Source organism: Hyposmocoma kahamanoa, unplaced genomic scaffold, assembly GCF_003589595.1.
Source record: "Hyposmocoma kahamanoa isolate Upper Pololo Valley unplaced genomic scaffold, ASM358959v1 244, whole genome shotgun sequence".
Taxonomy (NCBI): Eukaryota; Metazoa; Arthropoda; class Insecta; order Lepidoptera; family Cosmopterigidae; genus Hyposmocoma; species Hyposmocoma kahamanoa.
Genome location: NW_020653761.1, coordinates 1,012,855 through 1,032,707, shown reverse-complemented (window position 1 = coordinate 1,032,707; position 19,853 = coordinate 1,012,855). Strand labels below are relative to the sequence as shown.

General features: G+C 40.7%; 2 protein-coding genes across 3 annotated transcripts in view; both read right to left on the bottom strand.

Annotated features, from left to right (window-relative positions):
* The window catches only part of LOC113228807 (transient-receptor-potential-like protein), a 41,844-nt gene that overhangs the window by 16,490 nt on the left and 5,501 nt on the right, over positions 1-19,853 (bottom strand). For both annotated transcript variants that reach the window (XM_026462203.1, XM_026462204.1), the window contains exons 6-11: positions 19,427-19,661; positions 17,503-17,655; positions 16,213-16,468; positions 15,680-15,813; positions 11,740-11,863; positions 2,909-3,104 (exon numbers count right to left, since the gene is read on the bottom strand). In XM_026462203.1, the coding sequence (XP_026317988.1) occupies positions 2,909-3,104; positions 11,740-11,863; positions 15,680-15,813; positions 16,213-16,468; positions 17,503-17,655; positions 19,427-19,661 (1,098 nt within the window). The remainder of the gene's footprint in view (positions 1-2,908; positions 3,105-11,739; positions 11,864-15,679; positions 15,814-16,212; positions 16,469-17,502; positions 17,656-19,426; positions 19,662-19,853) is intronic.
* LOC113228808 (tektin-1) lies at positions 4,412-5,968 on the bottom strand. Its single transcript, XM_026462205.1, has one exon. The coding sequence runs from the start codon at positions 5,829-5,831 to the stop codon at positions 4,539-4,541; it is 1,293 nt and encodes a 430-aa protein (XP_026317990.1). The 5' UTR covers positions 5,832-5,968; the 3' UTR covers positions 4,412-4,538.

Here is a 19,853-nt window from a genome sequence, read left to right as displayed (position 1 = left end):
GAACCACATTTAATAGGTAATTAAATATTAAAAACATGTAATTTTAAAATTCTCGTCCATTATAGCAAAGATCAAGTTTTGGTCGATTTGAAGTGAAACAATTGACGACACCCGTCAATTGTTTCGAATTCGAGCTGGCCAATCGGAGACCAGTTGTCACAGTAAAAATTTGGCAGAATATTTTTCAAACAAATTAAATGACATTTCGTCTCTATTTCTGTTTATACTCTCTTATAAAAGCAAAAAACAGGTCAATCGTCTAAACTACAGTAAGTACGTACCTACTTAATTCTGTCCTAATTGTCATAACTAACGCTTTTGCATTTCCGTAACTTTCGAGAATTAGCACCTAAATTCTTTTTCCTTTGAAAAATGTTAAGTACGTTGATTTTGCTTAACAATAAAACTGAAACTAAATAAGATACAAAAAACTGATTAAAGAAGGTTGTAGATCTCATTTCTCTGATCCCTGATAATAATATGATAATAACTAAATTTCGCTAAAAATGTCAATTACGTTAGTTATGATAAGAGAGGCAGAATTAACGTCACGATTTGAAGTTTTTTTAAGAATACATTGTTTAATTGTAGCAAAGCCGCGTTGAATTTCTGTGAAAAATATTGCACAAAGACAAAAAAAGAATTTCGATTTGTGTAATAAAATTGTAGAACTATTATTTATGACGATTACATTAAATTGAATCGCTCCGACCTTAGTTTATTTGAAAGGGTTCTGTCTGGACCCTTATCAAAATACACTAAAATGTTGTGTGACTTGGTAAATTATTTATCGTTAATTGACTTCGTACTTTTAATAACTATAATTATTGCGTTTCCAGCGCACTAGCTGGTATCCTTCTGAACAGACTAGACTTGCCTTCGGTATTCTCCTTTTCTTCAATAAAACTCCTTATAAACGTAAATCTTTAGGTTTATTAAAACTTATGAAAGTGGACTGTACACATTTTCATAAAACCTTATTTGAACACTTTTTCTCTATGTCCATCTGTTAGTTTTGATTATAGTGACCCTCCCTACCTACCCTTAGGGCATGCGAGAAGGGCACTATAACCTGTGCACGCACAGGAACCTTATAAGTTCAGGTTCTGACCCCAGACCAGCCAGTGTACAGGGTTGTCACAGACCTCATCCTTCACTTGACTTCATCCGGTTCTTCGAGAAGCTAGTGCCTCGGGTCAGCCGCCTCTACAGTACAGTACCCTCCCTATTTTCCAGATAGGTACCGGAGCTGTAGACTCGCTCACTTCCCGTTGCGCATTGCACAACTAGCGGTTGCCACCGCTAAGCCGTCGACTCTGAGTCCACTACCAAATTTCCTCATTGGTGGCGGAGCCGTAAGACACGCTCACTTCCCGACGCCGAAAAACGGCGTCTCTCCAGTTCCCAATAACCTAAGCGGCTGGAGAGACCAGAGGATATCTAGCTTTTCTCTACTAGCTTTCCGGGCTAGTGCCGGAGATGCCAGTCGCAGTGTCCTACGACAATGTCCGGATATAGCTTCCAACTTAAAGGGCAACTCACGTGACCCGCGCGTCTCCTCGCTTCAGGCCCTCGACTACACTGCTCTAAGACATGCTAGCTGCTCACGAGACAGGCGCCCCGGAAACATGCAAAACCGGGGCAGACAAAGTTGTCCGTCTTTGCAGCTAACCACAAACCCCAGCGAGTCCATACCCAAGTCCGGGTCCGCCAGAGACACCCGCAAAGCTGAGGGCTTGCCCGCTGTACCCTGGTCTTACCGACGAGCTCTCCGGAAAACCCTATGCTCTCGGGTCGGTAGATAGGGACCCCTGTGTGACAGTGAAGATTACCGTAATCGTGAAAATACAGCGGGCAACAAACTTAATGTTGGCCCCGGGCCACAGAAATCGACGCTACGCCACTGGTTACGAGACGTGTTTTTTTTAATAAATACCGCTTTGAAATAAAAAAGACAAGTCAACTATTCGTAACAATTTTAATATTACACGCAAGCCTGTTCTTTAACCTATTTTTCTACATAACTTCCACAAATATTAAGGCATTTATCGTATCTTACAACCAGCTTATGAATCCCGTAGTCTCTACGGAAAACCCTATCTCTCGGGTCGGTAGATAGGGAATTATTCAGTAGGAGTGGAGCTCCTTGCGAATGAGATCGTCCTGTACCACCAGGTGGCCATTTGCTATTTCTGCCGCCAAGCAGTAACGTCAGCATTACGGTAAGGGTGCTGGTGAAATTATAGGCACATGGGACTTACCAATTCATGTCTAAGGATGACGGGCGTCGGGGAAGTGCCCTCAGATATTTTTTTATTACTTTTTTAAAATTTTATTTAAGGAAACAAACTGTCATCAACAGACAGGTATAAATCAAAATTGATACACATACAGACCTAGACTTCTATTAACAAAAACTAAAATAAGATAATGCGCGGAACAACATCACAAGCAAAAAAAGAAGAATATTATAAAAAATAAGAAAAATTAAAAACTTAAATAATTAATGCTACTTAATTACATGTACAAATACACTAAAAAAAAACAATAATAGGAATAAAAAAACTACTACATTTTAAACTAAATAATTTTATCACTACATTTGTTGTTAACATAAAACTTCTCTTACCCTTTCCCTATAACCTTGTGAAGAAATCCCAAATATGTCTATATGACTTTTTCATTATAAAAATCCAAAGAAACCATTTCTGTGGGAATTTGTTCTACTAAGTTTACAACAGAAAGTAGCTTTAGAGCGCAAGGTGATGCGAGAGGGATCTTTGCGATTTAAAGCTCTGAATGGTACTGCAACTGTCATGGGCAGGCGTGTAGCTTACCATCAAGCGCACGATTTGTTTGACGCGTCACTTGATGTTATAAAAAATATATAAGATTATATCATACTTACGTCGATCATAGCATATGAATTTGACATCATAGCGATAAGCAGATTCAGCAAGACAATGACATTGATAACTGAGTAGGATCCGAACATCAGCAGCCCCCAAAACCGCGTGTAGCTCTTGATGCCGGCCAACTCGAAGTTCTCCAGACCCACCATGCCAAATGATGCCCAGAACAGAGACTGTGACGCTTCGAAAACGCTGCGAAAGATAATGAAAACATAGTTCTTTGGCTACTCTTTGTCGACAATATAGTTATACAAGTAATAACAATCAGTTATTTCTAATGGAAACGACAAATCACATAACCTGCTCTTAAAATAAAGCTGTCGTGTCGTGTTGTGACGCGTCAGAATGGCATCGGTTTGACACACACAGCACAAGCCGTCACGTCAGTTTGGGACACACTAATATAAATCTTACCATATTAAATGTACGAAACCGATGCCGTACTCGTCACGACACGACACGTCAGACAAATGTAAATCCGGCTTAAGGCATTCTCTCTACAGTGAGTACTTAAGTAACAAAATTAATTCCAGCGCACAAACCCCGAAAAAAAAAAGGAAAATCAATCAATTTTGTGGACGACTCTCCCTTATATCACCAAAAACTATATGGCAGTTAACTTACATATTGTAGAATTTGGTGTTAAATTAATTAAATAAAAATCTTCAAAAAGATAGTCTATTTTGAAACCAACTTCATAAAAGGAGGAGGTTCTCAATTCGACTGTCTTTTGATACTATGTTACACGATTACTCCGATATTTGTGAACCGATTTCGATGATTCCCATTATTCCCAATAGTTCACTTGACAGAACTACTGGTACTTTTTTCCCATTTGTTTTCTTCACAAAACTACTGAGAAATTTCTCTCCCACTACTTCTGCTGAACAGTTCTGTTGACAAAACTTCTTTTTTAACTAGAAAGGTAGCTCAGTTATGGTCCCATTCAAATTTAAAGAAAATTGTCTATATCTAAGGGTAGGAAATTAGGGAATGATTCCGGTTTATTGAATTCCACATATTTTCTGTTAACCGATTGCAATAAAACTTCGCACATGGACGTGCGAATTTTTATTGAAAGAGCTCTACGTCACCATTTCACGCATTTCATTTTCTAATGAAAATAAAATATTATGGTGACATAAAGCTAGTCTAATAATGGAAATGATTGACAGTTGAGAGAAACTCCTCAACAGTCAATCATTTCACATACAAACACACATTACAGCTATCGTTGAGGAGGCCGCGGTAAGAGCACAGCGAAAGCGGAAAAGCAAACTTTTGAAATCTTTTTTTTTACAAAAAGTTATAATTGTGGAGAATGTTGTTGAACGGTATCGACGCAACTTCGCTAGTGCTTACCGTAGATATAGAGTGCTTACATAGAGAAACAAAGTACTTAACTCCTTAATCATTCTTTTATTACAAACAATTTGTTACTATTCCAGTGTGATTGAATTTTATACAAAGACTACCCAAATCACAAAGAGCTGTGTGTAACACTTCAAAACATACTAAAAATTACGTATACATAGAAAATCTTTTAATACAAGCGACATTAAAAATTGTATCAAAATCAAGGTAAAGTGCGAACATTGGAGAAACGAAATTATTTTTTATTTAATTTTAATAAGCGTGGTAATCCATTGTCGCGCGCAATGTCATACAATCAACTTCATCGATCTTCAGTGTGTTCATCTTGACATTGATGTCTTCCTCCAGTTGGATTTGCGTTTGCAGTAAGTAGCGCAGCGAGGATGTCGCTTCAAATAACATTTGTTGCAATTGCTCCGTAGCCAAACGCAGCAACTCACATTCATAGTACAACGCTTGTCCAGGCGGGTCCTTAACCAATTCGCCGCCGACTCGCTGCGCGCGTTTTCCGAGTCGAGTATGAGCCAAAGCCACATGCCCCTCCTTGTCCGACAATGCTTTCTGCAGCAAAACAATGTTGTGTTGCATTTCAGAAATCTTCGCCGTCGTGTCACGATGCATGTCCTCGAGCTTAGCTTTCGCTCTCTTCGTATCGATAATCCGCTCGCGGAACTCATGATTACATTTGTCAAACGCTTCCCAGAGATCAGCAATCACCTGCTTTAACAGCGTATCTACGTACATGCGAATAGGACGCGCGCTGGTCACTTCTCTAGCGGCATTTTGAATGTTCTTCGCTGAATAGGCGTTGTACTCGTCCGCGGAAATATTAGCCGGGTCGAGAGTCGTGTAGCCTTCGTAGACGGATAGACACAAATCAGTGTGTTTCAAGGAGAGGTTAGATTTGTCGATGTTAATGGCCGCCTGTTTGTACTGAAGGTCGCGGTCAAGAAAATAGCGGGTGGAGCGCAATCGTCGCATTTGCTCATTGAGTTGCTCCAGCACGCGTTTTAGTAGACTTTGTCCACCGAGAATAGAGGTGATTTCGCGCTGTAAAGCGATCTCAACATTATCGACGACGAGGTCGATGCCGATGCGGCCGTCGCGCAACATGAGGCACTTGCGGCAGATGTTCAAGGCGTTCACTTGGAGCGACGCGAGGCAGTCTTGCAGACGAGTCTTGTACATGCTGAGGGCTTCGAGCTCTGTGCAGATTTCTCTGCGCTGGATCTCGAGTTCGCTTTTGCAGAACTCTACGTCGCCAATGCGCTCTTCCATACGACGGTCAACAGTGTCTTTCATGAGCTCGGATCTCTCCCCCGTCTCATCCCTCACCCGCTCACTCTCCGCGAGAACGCGGTCCGCCAATTGCTGTTGATCTTCCGTGTTGCGACATCGTTGGTCATTACTCAACTTCCATTCTGAAAGAGTGAACTTTGCCGTTCGCGGCGGCATGCACACAACCGCCTGTTCGGCGAAACGTGTTTCCGCCACCGGCGCTCCGATTTGGTTACGCACGCCGAATTGCGCTTCATACTGCTCCATGGCGCAACTAAACAATTACAGAATCTAGAAATCTACAAATTAAATAGAAAAGCGGAAGCCATGCGATGTACCGTAATGAACCTGCAGTATTGATGAAACTGTATTGTCCAGTTACTATGGTAACCATAATGTACAGTCAGCACTAAAATTATGCAAATGGTCAACCAAAAATATAGACACACATCCAAATAGGTATCAATTATTATTTAAAGTTTCATTATAATTGTAAGTCAATGGTTTCATTATTATTTATTTATACCTACCTGTCTTTACTGACCGGTGGGACTCTCCGTTGCTACACCAACGGATCTGCTTACATGCGGACAAGCACATATGGTGGGTAGCGGTAGCGGTTGAGACCCATGACATCTTGTATAGAATTAATAATATATATTTTTTAATTTTATTTTATTTTAATATGGAAAAGGCCCAAGTTGTAACGTTCAGGGAATTAGTCGGCAGGCAGAGAATGCCACTCCACAGCCGTTCGCCATTTTTATGTGGAAGCGCAACACTTCATGCGAATCCTTGGAAGATCCACAACACTACATTGGAACCCCAGCCTACGTCTAGTCCCCCGATGATGGAAAGGTGAAAGCAGAATTGAAAGTTATATGTAAATAAGTATTAAACACATTGCGACAATTCGCCACAGCGTTTTGCTGTATGCAATTCATGAACATATCTCAATAAGTTCACTGTGACACTGACTGTACATATATAGAAGTACCAAAAAGATTTTATTGATATATCACAACCATGGAGACTAAATAGGTATCATACGCGACCATAGACTTGGAATGCCCCAAGACCATAGAATGAAACAAGACGTATTATGCATACAAGATAATGCATGTTAGTCATTCTACGTACACGTGAAATTTGTGTTCGTGCAATTTTCCTCCGTATATATAAATTCTACTCTGTGTTTGTAACTAAGATAAGTAATAACATCAATCTACATATGCATCATAACACATTCCAATAAAGTGCATAATTTTTACTATATTTTCCGCCGACATTATGTATGTGACCAGTCACGTGCCGTCGAGTGCGCGCGAGATATGTTGTCAAGTTTGACCATGTGTCAAAAAAAAACGCGAATTGTAAGCAGTTGAAAGAACGTTATTAGTCTTTCAACCCTGACGTTGGCGAAATCGTCGCGCAAAACGACTGAACCATAGATACAAAAGTTGAAGTTGAAGTTATTTAAAGAATTTGTATCTTTATCCATTAAAATATAAAATATGAAAAATTTAGCACTTCAACGTGACTTCAATTAAACAAATATGTAGTAATTCTTATTTTTATCAAAGACTTTTTTTCTTTCGTTGTCTATTCTCTGAGTTTTGCTGTAATTTAACATTGTTGGTGTACTTGACATTTACTATCTATTTATTAAGATTATATTATTTTGTCTTTGGCGCTAAGCCGATTAGTATCCTGAAAAAAACATTACATGCTTGCATATCATCTTAAAAATTTAATTTCCTCTGTCTAAAACAATAATGGTGTAATGGACGGTGACTCGACATCGAACCGCTTATTTGACCCTAAAATAACAATACCAGTGTATTGGACTGTTGACCACACCTAGAAGTATAGAATGTGTCAAAATTCTTCTCAATTTTCATTCAATTTTGCACTAATTAGCTTAAACATTTCTCAGTCTCTGCAAAACATAAAGAGAACCCGGTTTCAGTTTCCGTTTAAATCAATAAAAAAATTAATATATTTTTAACCGACTTCAAGAAAAGGATGAGGTTCTCAATTCGACTCTATGTTTTTGTACCTATGTATGTTACGCGATAACGCGATAACTTGTGAACTGATTTTGATGATTCTTTTTTTTGCTGGAAAGAGGGTACCTCAGTGGTGGTCTCTTATGATTTTGAAGAAGATATTTCACTTCTAAGAGTGACGCATGAAGCCTAATTTTTATAAACAGCGCTTAAATATTATTATAGGAGCAATTATTTTAACGGTTGATTTTGCTACGCTCCAATTGAAGGCATTTTTCTTTCTCAATATACTTTAAGCAGTGAGAACCGATTTTTATTATCTCCTGTGTCAAGTCCAGTGACAGTCGCAGTGTCCTGCGACAATGTCCGGACATAGCTTCCAACTTAAAGGGCAACTCAAGTGGCCCGCGCGTCTCCTCGCTTCAGACCCTCAACTAGACCGTTACTAAGATGCGCTAGGTGCCCACGCGACCCACGGAGCTTGCCCAGCTGCGAAAATCCTGTGAGGAGGCAAGACGCCAGCATCACCGGTGCCAAAGGCGCCGTAGGAGAGATGTGGAGGAGCTTTCGCGACTCTACGGGGCCTATAGCGAAGCCTGCAAGTTGTTGCGGGTTGCTATCGGCAGGGCAAAGGACCTGGAGAGGTCAGAGATGCTGGAGGCCCTTAACCGCGATCCGTGGGGAAGGCCGTACAAGGCGGTGCGGTGCAAATTGCGCCCATGGGCACCCCCATTAACGCAGAGTCTCCAGCCCGAACTGCTGGAACAGGTTGTGAGAGCCCTATTTCCAGAAAGGGCGCACCACACACCTCCGCCGATGGCGCCGGCAGCGGAACCAAACCAGGACGAAGGAGGTAGCACGGGTGCACACGAGGTCACTGAGGCAGAGTTGGGTGCAGCGGTATTGAGGCTACGTGCCAAAAACACCGCCCCAGGCCCAGATGGGGTACCTGGTCGTGCACTGGTGCTGGCCCTAGATCCCCTAGAACCGCGAACGAGAGCGCTCATGAGTGCCTGCTTGGAGCAAGCCCATTTTCCAGAGAGGTGGAAGATTGGTAAGCTGGTCCTGCTCCAAAAAGAGGGACGATCGGCTGAGTCGCCATCGGCATACAGACCGATCGTGCTGCTGGATGAGTTAAGTAAGCTTTTCGAGAGAGTGATCGCCGCTCGACTCATAAGGCATCTGAAAGAGGTAGGACCGGACCTCAGCGCCAAACAGTTTGGTTTCCGTCGAGGCAGGTCCACCATTGATGCCATTGCACAATTGAGGGACCTGGCGGACGAGGCGGTGGGCAATCGCGAAGTGCTCTTGGCAGTGTCTCTTGACATCGCCAACGCCTTCAACACACTGCCCTGGTCCACCATACTAGAGGCGCTGAAGTTCCATTGCGTGCCCGAGTATCTACGGAAGATGGTAGAGTCCTACCTCTCCGATAGAGCCGTGATATATCCAAGCCGCGATGGGGTGGGTCGATGGAGCGTGTCGTGCGGTGTGCCACAGGGGTCAGTCCTCGGACCGCTCCTGTGGAATATCGGGTACGACTGGGTGCTGCGCGGGGAGTGCATGGGTGGAGTCGATGTAGTGTGTTACGCCGACGACACCCTGGTTACGGCCCGAGGCAGCACGCACCGGGAGGCTATAGTGTTAGCCACGGCTGCGGTTGCCCATACCGTGATCAGGATTCGGCGTTTGGGCCTAGAGGTAGCCCTGGAGAAGTCTGAGGCTGTGTGCTTCCACGGGCCTCGGAACGCACCGCGCGCGGGCACGACATTGATGGTGGGGGGAGCCTCCATTGCTGTTAAGAGTACCATGAAGTACCTCGGACTGGTCCTTGACAGTCGATGGAGGTTCGAAGAGCATTTCCGGCTCCTAGCTCCAAAGCTGGTGGGTACAGCTTCCGCCCTGAGTCGGCTTTTGCCGAATGTGGGGGAGCCGAGTGCCAACTGTCGACGCCTGTATACGGGGGTGGTGCGTTCGATGGCCATGTATGGAGCGCCCATATGGGCAAATAGCCTCACCGCTCAAGGCAAGACCCTGCTGCGGAGACCGCAGCGAGTCATAACGGTCAGGGTGTCGAGAGCATATCGCACCACCTCTTACGAGGCGGCATGCGTCATGGCAGGTACCCCACCATGGGATCTGGATGCAGAGGGGCTGTCAGCTTTCTATTGGCGGTCGGCAGAGCTGAGGTCCGAAGGGGAGGAGCCACTTCTGGAGCACATTAATCGATGGCGGATAAACATCCGACGGGACGTGTTCCGGAAGTGGCAAGAGAAGCTGGAGGAGCCGAGATCTGGCCACTGGACCATCGGAGCGATTCGACCAGTCCTGGCAAAATGGGCGGATCGATCCTGGGGAGGCATCTCTTATCACCTTGCGCAGGTTCTGACGGGGCACGGTTGCTTCGGCAAATACCTGTGCAGGGTGGGACGAGAACCGACGACCGTATGCCATCAGTGTGGCTGCGCCGAAGACACGGCCCAGCACACACTGCAGGCATGTCCGGCGTTCGACGAGCAGCGGTCAACCCTGACCGCAGTGGTGGGGCATGACCTATCCCTGTCGACCGTGGTGCGAGCCATGGTCGGCAGTGAGAGGGCGTGGAATGCGGTGGCCTCCTTCTGCACCGATGTATTGTCGCGGAAAGAGGCGGCGGAGCGGGAGCGAGAGGAAGACCCTTCCTCTCATCCTATGCGCCGCAAACGTTTAGGGCGCAGGCGGCTGGCCTATGCCCGCCAACTGCCGCCCTGACAGTGAACCCTGAGTGGCAAAACGGGGGCTTTGTCACTCACTGGGCAAGGGTTCACGGGTTGGTTGGCATGCCAAGTATTCCCGACATGCCACTAACGACGGAGTGGAGAAAGTCTCCCAGAGGTGGGTCCGCAGTCGCGGACAACCGCAGGCGGGGCCGTGGATCGTAAACCACGTGGCCACAGCCCCGTCCCTTGCGGAGTGTGGGAATACCCGGGGGTTTTTAGTGAGTAGGAGTCTCACATAACCACCGCGCCTCCCCGTGACGCGGTGGTATCCATGACGGATTTTCCCCCGGAAAGAAAAAAAAAAAAAAAAAAAAGGTGCCCACGCGACAGACGCGCCAAAAACATGCAAAATCGGGGCAGATAAACATGTCCGTCTCTGCAGCTAACCGCAAACCCCAGCGAGTCCATATTCAAGTCCGGGTCCGCCAGAGACGCCCGTAAAGGCGTATCACTGGCGGAGGGCTTGGCCTGGACGCCCGCTGTACCTTGGTCTTGCCGGCGAACCTATAGTCTCTGCGGAAAACCCTATCTCTCGGGTCGGTAGATAAGGACCCCTGACAGTGAAGATTACCGTAATCGTGAAAATACAGGGGCAACAAATTTAATAGTGGCCCCGGGCCACAGAAATCGACGCTACGCCACTGGTTACGAGACGTGTTTTATTTTAAAATAAGTACCGTTTTGAAATAAAAAAAGACAAGTCAACTATTCGTAACAATTTTAATATTACACGCAAGCCTGTTCTTTAACCTATTTTTCTACATAACTTCCACACATATTTATTGCGATGGTTGAGACCAACATCGTCATCGTGGTTTTGACCTTCAAGATGCTTCTTGAAAGGCAGGAACACGTTTTAGTCACTGGGCGTTAATTAGATCGGGATTATTACGGGGGTGATCAAGGTGTCAATTTCATCAACTTTCTGCGCCAAATCTTCAATAGTCTCTCCCTACTTCGTTCCTCGTCATGAACATTCCAGCGACCATCCTTAAAAAATCAATCCTTAAAAAGCTCAAGCCCATTTTAGTATCATTCCATCGCTCGTAATGTTTTATATATACACTTCATAGATTTGACGATTAATTTCAAACGCTTTCACACCTTTAACACTAACAAAAAGTAATCACAGCGCGTATTTCACAGTTGGCAGGATTTTCAATCGGCAAAGGCAATTTAAATACGCTTACACAAACAAAAACACAGTCATATGTTGCCATTATTGCGTCTGTGGCTTGCCAACGTAAATAACCGCAGCGCTACAGCGGCCGAATTTGTAAACGGTACTTATTTACACGCCTGATACATCTGAAGTGTCTTGCTAGCTCGATGCTTGCTAGGTACCTTACGCGATTCTATAGCATTGTAAAATAAATTTAATAATGGGGTAGCATGAGGACAACTTACTTGCCGAAACTCCTCCACTTCATGCAAGAATCCCCTGCGTTGTCCCAGTCGGGCAGGCCACCGGGGAGCACATAGCACTTGCGCTTTTCCAGGTCCGCGAAGTACCAGAGAAGCTGGTTTAAACCTAGGTGCCACATAAACAAACTAAATTTAGACAAAAATTCACAATTCACAAACCCTTCTCTCCTGCCCAGTGGCCATAATAATACGCCGCATCCACAAAAAACCTGTAAATTTTTAATTAAACAACCTCACCACAAACTCAAATTCAAATAATCTCAATATTAATTGCAATGAATATTATGATGTTTTACTATCATGATATTCATTACACACAGTTTTCATTTACAAACAGTTTTTCTTCACACCAAACTTTCACAGATTTCTCACAGATGGCGGTACGGTAAAAAAACCGTCAAACGCATGGAAAAATTTAGTGTGCTGACTGTAGCTCAGTTGGTGGAGCGGTTGTCCAAGACCAGCAAAAACATACGTAAGTTCGAATTCCGTCAGATTAAAGGATTTTTTTTTGTGATCGGTCTTTGTATTATATCAAATAATTTTTATTTCTTAGGTAAATAAATTACGTTTGTCACATTGATTAAACACTACTACCTACTCAATCGTAAGGCAGATTCCCCTGAGAAAAATGAGTAAAAAAGCCAAAGGGTACTCTTCGTAAATAAACAATTATTGTAGGTACAGATTAATGCTCAGGCCACACGGCCGCGAGTCTACCGCGCGTTTCAGTGTGGCAGGGTTCATAAACTCGTGCACTACAAAAATTCCCGCGCCGGGATCGCTTCCGCGGCCGCCTCTGTGTGGCCAGAGCATTATCATTTACTAAATTTATTTCCAAGATCATAGATCAAGACCACCTGCAAGAGCTTACGGTTTACTACCACGGGTTTTTGTCCTCCAAGTACGCAGAAACTGCTAATAAATATCCTTTAGTGTAAAATTTTATATCACTATAGTTTTAAACGTCATAAATGATAAATTTTCAATATCAACGTTTCGCCTAATACAAAATATTAAAGGTGTTATAGTCAGACTTCCAGCCTTATTTTAAAGAATTTTACTTATTGTCAAAAAAAAATTGTAATAGACAAAAATATAATCTTTGGCTAAAGTTAATTTTGTTAATTTTTATTTTATTCTAAAGTCAATGTTTTTTCTTTGGTAGGTACTATTTTTTCCATTCTTAAGAGGGAGCAGAGGAAAAATTCCTAATCTTCAATTTGATTTTAGAGGGGTATATCCATTTTAAAGTTAAAAATAAAATATTGTATGAGTAACTACACGATATATTCAAGCATAGACATTAATCAGAAACATAAAACAATAAAGTTTCCTCGGTAGATAAAAATCACGAAATGACCTCTATTTTCACATTTTTCGATTTATCCTCGAAATGCCACAGGTTATTAGGACAAAAATTAGATAATTAATTATATTTATGCATGATCGACAACTGTCACTACGGATTTTTTTTAATCCCTTTAGTTTTAGAGTTATTCCGCTAAAACGAATTTGGTACTTTTAATACGCAAAATTCAACATCTCCTGTTGCATGTCACGCGAACTTCAGGCATATATTTGTTTCACAAATTTGGGCGGAGCCAAGGTCAAAATTTTTTTGGCATGAGAGCTCTTAAACTGGAAAAGACGAATGCACTCGTGCGTCATACAACCTAAACTGAGAGTATTTCTTCTTAAGTTTCATTACAACTTTACAAGATCTTCGATAGTGCTTCTTACAAAATGAAATAAAACTGGATTACATTCTTTCATTTTTCAGGAGATCTAGCGAAATGTTTTCAGGTATTTTATACAGTTGAAGAAGGTTGTTGATGAGTATTAATCTAGGAGGGATAGAGAAATGTTGGCAAACGAAAAATAAACAATGCAAGGATTGGTTGTTTTTTTGTCTATGGTTCGCTCGGTATTTTTACTGACTTCAAAAAAGGGGGAGGTTATACGTTCGGTTGTATGTGTGTTTTATGTATGTTTTCATATATCTCCGTCAATTGTGGACCGATTTTCAAAATTCTTTTTTTGTTTGAAAGGGTGCACTCTCGTGGTGGTCCCATTGTCACCAAGTCAGAATCTGATAAGGTGATCCCATGAAAATTGAAGGAAATCCTCAAATTTTATAGGCATGTCCGTCACCAATTTCTCCATCAATTGTGCACCGATTTTGAAAATTCTTTTTGTTTGAAAGGGTATACTCAATATGTGGTCCCTGATGTTGTTCCGGGTTCGTTTCGGCTATAACAAATTACTAATTGTTTTCCGCAAAAAAAGTCGACTTTTCACTTGACAAAATACACATAATCACCAAATTACCGTCATCATGACAACCAGAAAAAAAAATACAAAATGTACAAAGGAGTCCGTAACAGTCCCATTGTCACCAAGAAGTCAGAATCTGTTGAGGGGAGCCCATCCTCTAAAGGGGAGCCCATGGAAATCGAAAAAAGCCAATAACCAAACTTCAAAAGTCAGCTTTTTTTTCAATGAAAAAGTTACAATAATTGTTTATTTATTTTCCTTAAAATATAATTTTAATTCCTTTCCTTTGAGTTTGATTTCCCCTTCACCTTAACAATGGTTATATCGACCCAAAAGTTAGCTTATTGATGCTTATAATAATTAACTATGCTACCAAAATGTATACAATTACTACAAACACATTTCAAAATTACTCAAGCGTATACGTTAAGGGTATGTTAAGAATCAGGCATGAATCGCTTGATGAAACCAGCAAAACAAACATGTGCCATTGTTTCTTGTAATGTTTACCAATTTGTGACATTTGAACTCAGTTCTAATTATTTTAATTAATTAACACGAGCAGAAGAACTGTGCAACACATCGACTGTGGACAATGTTAGTAAAGTAAATATTAGAAACAATCCCATTCCTATTGCCATCTACCTAAATGGTATAAAAGTATAAAAGAAATTATAGACTATATGTTAAATAAAGATGCATGGAAAGACGACTACTGTGATCAATTGGCTATTTTAAAAACTGCCTCCGTGGCCTAACGGTTACCATGTCGGACTGCCACGCAGAGGTCCCAGGTTCGATTCCCAGGCCTGGAGAAATAGTTGTATGGCCCACAATTATTTCTCTCGTGAGTTTGGATGTAATTTGTGGTTGCCTATGTGTGTGTCCATGGCACCCGCGACACAGGGTTTCCCTAGTGCGGGGCTATGTTGAGTGTGTGCGTTATTTATTTATTTATATTTATTATTTATTTTAACGTAACTGTTGATAAAATATCAAAAATGCTTAAAGTATAGGTTATAGAAGTTATCGTGCTATAACGACACCAATATATCATTCCGTTATGAATTTGGTGAAATTTAAGCACGATCGTGTTTCTAAATCGAATACCATAACAGTGTAACCAATATAAATTACTTGTTAGAAGGTAGTTCAAAAATGTTAACCGTGCCTGTATTGCAGCTAAAGCAATGTATATAAATAAAGGAATTTAAAACAGCGCAGATATATTTAATAAAGACGATTGAAACATACTATAAAATTCACAAACATCGTAACTAGACTTTCAATTAAGAATTGATAATCAAACAGATGCAGAAATTCCTTAAATATTCCATAAATTGTTTACAACACTCCAATTTCAACTACCAATTAATTAAATTCGTCTCCTAGAGTCGCTGAATCTCTAGTTCAAGAAAATATTAGAGTTAAAGTTACGTCATGTAGATCCAGCCTTTAAACCGATGGATTTAAAAAATATTGTTGCTCCTTATGGTCTTTCCGCCGCAATAAACGGAATTACTGAGAGTGCTTTGGCAAGGTTACTAAGCAAGCGAAGATGTGGTGTCATTAGATGAAGAATGAGGGAAGGGAAGGCAGATATTTTGGTCAGATTTGGTAATATATTAAATGAAAAATTTCTTACCACAAGCGAAGGCGAAGAGCACTAAGCTATAGATGAAGAAGAACTTCACAATGTCGATAACCATGCGACCCAACGAGATCTGTAGTGGTCCCAGGTGCGGATTGATTGAAAACAGATGCACCAACTTCAAAGCACTGTGAGAAAAAAAAAATCCATTAATAAAAATAACTATAGCTGAACTTGTTTGTGCTCAGTTGTATAATACTGTATTAGGTTTTGCTGCCGTAAAGGACAGTATGTTAATTGCCGGTGGTATTTAGTGGTCGGAGCAGAGAGAATTCTCGCTCACGCTATGCTTCCAGCACTGGTCAATCTGGAGATAATGGGTTCGGTTCATAACGAGAGACCTGCACCATCAAACCTTAATTACGTTAACGGTGAAAGAAAAAGTTGGGATAAAATTTGCAAATGAAGACGTATGACATTTCCAACAAGCATGTGTTCGACAATAAACTGCGATTCTCCTTAAAGAACTTCCACGTACAGCAGTGTGCTGTACATGAGATGATGAAAATGATGACATTCAAACTGACCTGAAAACATTTGCCGCAGCGAACAGGCCTTCGGCAATCAACTGGGGATCGAAAGCATCCCATTGCTCTCTAGGAATGAACTTTGTCTCTGGGTCTCTCGATATCTGTGCCGATTGTTGGAGGTACGCAGCGAACCTTAGCAGCATAACGGCGACGTACAAAGAGTTACGGGTAAAGTCGATAAAGTTCCACATATTGCGCAGGTAGGATCGTATGCCTTCGATGAATATTTCTTGTGTCTCTTCCCATATGAAACCTGAAAAAGGATAGACGAATTGTTAAAATTTTTCAAATCATAAACATGTTTAGTAGCAACAATACTCTTTGTGAAAGCGTTTATCCATGAAAGTTATGTAAACATTACTACGGTCGGTTTTGATGATTGATGATGCAGGTGAATCTACAGACACATGGGTCTTGTTAACTTCATGTCTCAGGGTAACGAGAGCAGATCTTTGCGATTTTAAAGCTCTGGGTGACACTGCAACTGTAATGAGTAGGCGAGTAGCTTACTACCAGACGCATAATTTGTGTGGCACGTCACATGATTTCATAAAAAAAATGTTAGATCACTAGTTATCTGTCGCATTAACGTTGATGGAAAATATCACAAAGAAACCTGCTCATTAGAGAATGGTGATATATACCTACACGAGTTAACACAGAGGATAGTCTTTCCAGAAAACGCAGCCGCGTTATTTTTTTTGTAATTTGATATTAATTCGAATAATATTATATAATAAAAGCCGCTTTGTTGGACTCCAAGGGGTGCTCGTTGAAAATTAACTTGAAGCAACTTTAACCAAACTTCCGGGGAAAAAACAAATTAAAAGACTATTTTTTCTCCATTCTCTAAGATTTACTGTCACTAAATGTTTTTGGTGTGACACTTATGTATATTACATATGAGTTGCATTATTAGCATCTGCCATTAAGATGCAGATTCTATGACTTCCATAATGGAAAGGGGAAACTTACGAACTGTAGCAGTGAGTAAGTTTTCATTGAGTTTGATTAGTTAAGATCTAAAATAAAATCAACCTTCAATTACCTGGATCATTATTAGAAACATAAAAACATTTAAAAACTTCAAAATTTCATCACACCTAAAAATTTCAAAATTTGATAGTATTTAAAAACTTCAAATTTCTCTAAAATCAAACATCTCATTACTATTGCAATCTGTTCCACTTTTTCCATATCTACCGTCACCCTAACGGCGACGGGAGAAAACATGCCTAGTAGTGGGACGTATATGGTTTCACAGAGCTCTCAATAAATTTGACTTACCGAAAACATAAACGACTACAATAAGTTCCAAGAACGTAGGTCCATTGCCTCTCTGTTTAAGCAGCTCTTTCTCCAGCTCTTTGACCATCCATTCAGGCCCGAATAGCTGGATTGCTTGCACTTCCGCTCTTTGTGATACCAGGATCAAAATCACTGAAAAACAATTAATATCAATGTTTTACTACCACGATTTCAATATATTTTTTGTGTAAATACTCCACTTCTACACTTTGCTATGCTTAGCTTATACAGAAGAAACTGTTGGGTCTTTTGTCAGGTACTATTTCAATCAGTCATTTTATAACCAAAGCTATTAAAAAATACCATAATTCAAAATCCTCAAACATATTGACTACCTACTTTTATGAATTGTTACGGTTTTTTTACATTTAATATTTAGTGAGTGCTACCAAGCACTCACTAAATATTAAATGTAAAATTTCTATCTGTACAAACTTAATCTATTTCGAAGTCTTGCACATAAAAAAAAATTAAAAACAGAGGTTTCAAACATTTCATGGAAACCATTGACTTACAAATAAATGGACGATGGGTCTAATACAAAAACCACGAAAAAAATGTCCCAAGTCAACCTATTCGAAATTTAAATTGTTATGTCATCGCAGTATCGCGCTGTCAGTCGAACAAATGAAGACTAAAGCGGAGTTTGGCGCTCTGTATACGATTTTAGCGCCTTACAAGTGCGGACACTTTTTAGCGCGGACCCGACGTCCATATAATTGTAAGTCAATGATGGAAACGTAATAAAAAACTGTTCATGTCATTTGTGAAAGTCAGTTATCATCAATTCTCACGACTTTTTTTCAATTCTCACGACTTTTCTTTACTGTAATTTGTTGCCTGATGAAAAAGGTTTACGATCACTGGCTTCTTTGTTTACAGTTTCTCTAATTAAAAAAAAACGAAATATAGTTTACTATTATTGATGCAAAAATCAAACACAAAGAAAAATTCCTTCGATCTAATTGGATTCCAACCAGTCTGTTGCCAAGCCGGAGCTTCCGCTCATAACTAACTGAGCTACGGACCGAGTCGGTAGATTACGAATTTATTAGTGTTTGTTACAGATAGGAAATGAATCTATTTTTCCGGATTTAAATTAAAAACAACAAACAAACCCCGTAAAACTGTAAAGGGCCCGAAACGTCGGTTTGTTTGAAAAAACAAATATACGCGATTTAAATCCGGAAAAATAGTTTCATTTCCTATGTGTAACAATCGCGAAACCTAAGAACTCGGTTTGTTACAGATCTTATTCTTAAAGCATGTTATTTGCCTGTCCTTATAACACAAGTACAATAGAACTCATACATATCCGGCAATTTATAACTCGTCAACAGCAATTTTCTTTTTCTCAAACATGCTCGGAAATTTTTGCGTTACTTTCAAAAACGAAAAGGGAAGTTTGCCAAGTATAGACCGTGAGACATCTTCCTGACCAAGGCCTGCAAAGTATACGTATTAAAATCCATTACTGTTCGCTGCTCTAAACTTTTAATTCTGTTTCTAATAATGAACAATGTAAACAGGCAAAAGAAAAACTTATACAGCCAACTGCCATGACGCATAAATCACATCATCAGAAGTTTAGCAGACTATTGTTAATGTGTCTGGAAAAATATATTTTCTTCTAGCAATTGTCGTAATGTCAAATATTACCTCGTATTAATTAATATTTGTTAACTTTCTGTATTACACATCTTGCTCTCTTCAGTTAATTGACATTTCCTCACATTGTTTGAGACAAGCACTATATAAGCCTCGGCGGCAATGGGGATTGCTTGACTCCTCTGCAATGATGTACTATTTGTCAAATTTTTTAAAGATTTTTTTTAATTGATGAACAATTTTGTCGTCGTTCGTTTGTTTTCTGACCTTCAAAAACTTCCCAAAACATACTCACATAAGAAAAACAGATATGAAGAAGCGTGTATCAAGAACTTCATGAATGGTTTGCGCATGAGATTGCCAGTAGCACAGTTCGGTGCAATCATGTATAAAGTACAGTAGAACGGGAACAGCAGGGCCACGCGGCATATGATCATGATTTTTTCCATTGCCGTCTTGCGACGAAAACCGGGAACGCCTTCGTACCAGAGGGAAGCAAGCAGTTGTTGGATGTTTGGGTGTGCTACGAACTGTAAATAAGATTTTACACTTTTGTAATACACTCTACAATACTCGATTAATTATTATTGTTATAAATAATGAGGAATTCAATGTACTATGAGTACCAGATCAACGGAACTCGCTCCTGGGTACTATCCAACAGTCAAATTAGAAGTAATTTAGAAAAGTTATTGATTTTTATTTGTTTTAGATTAGATTTA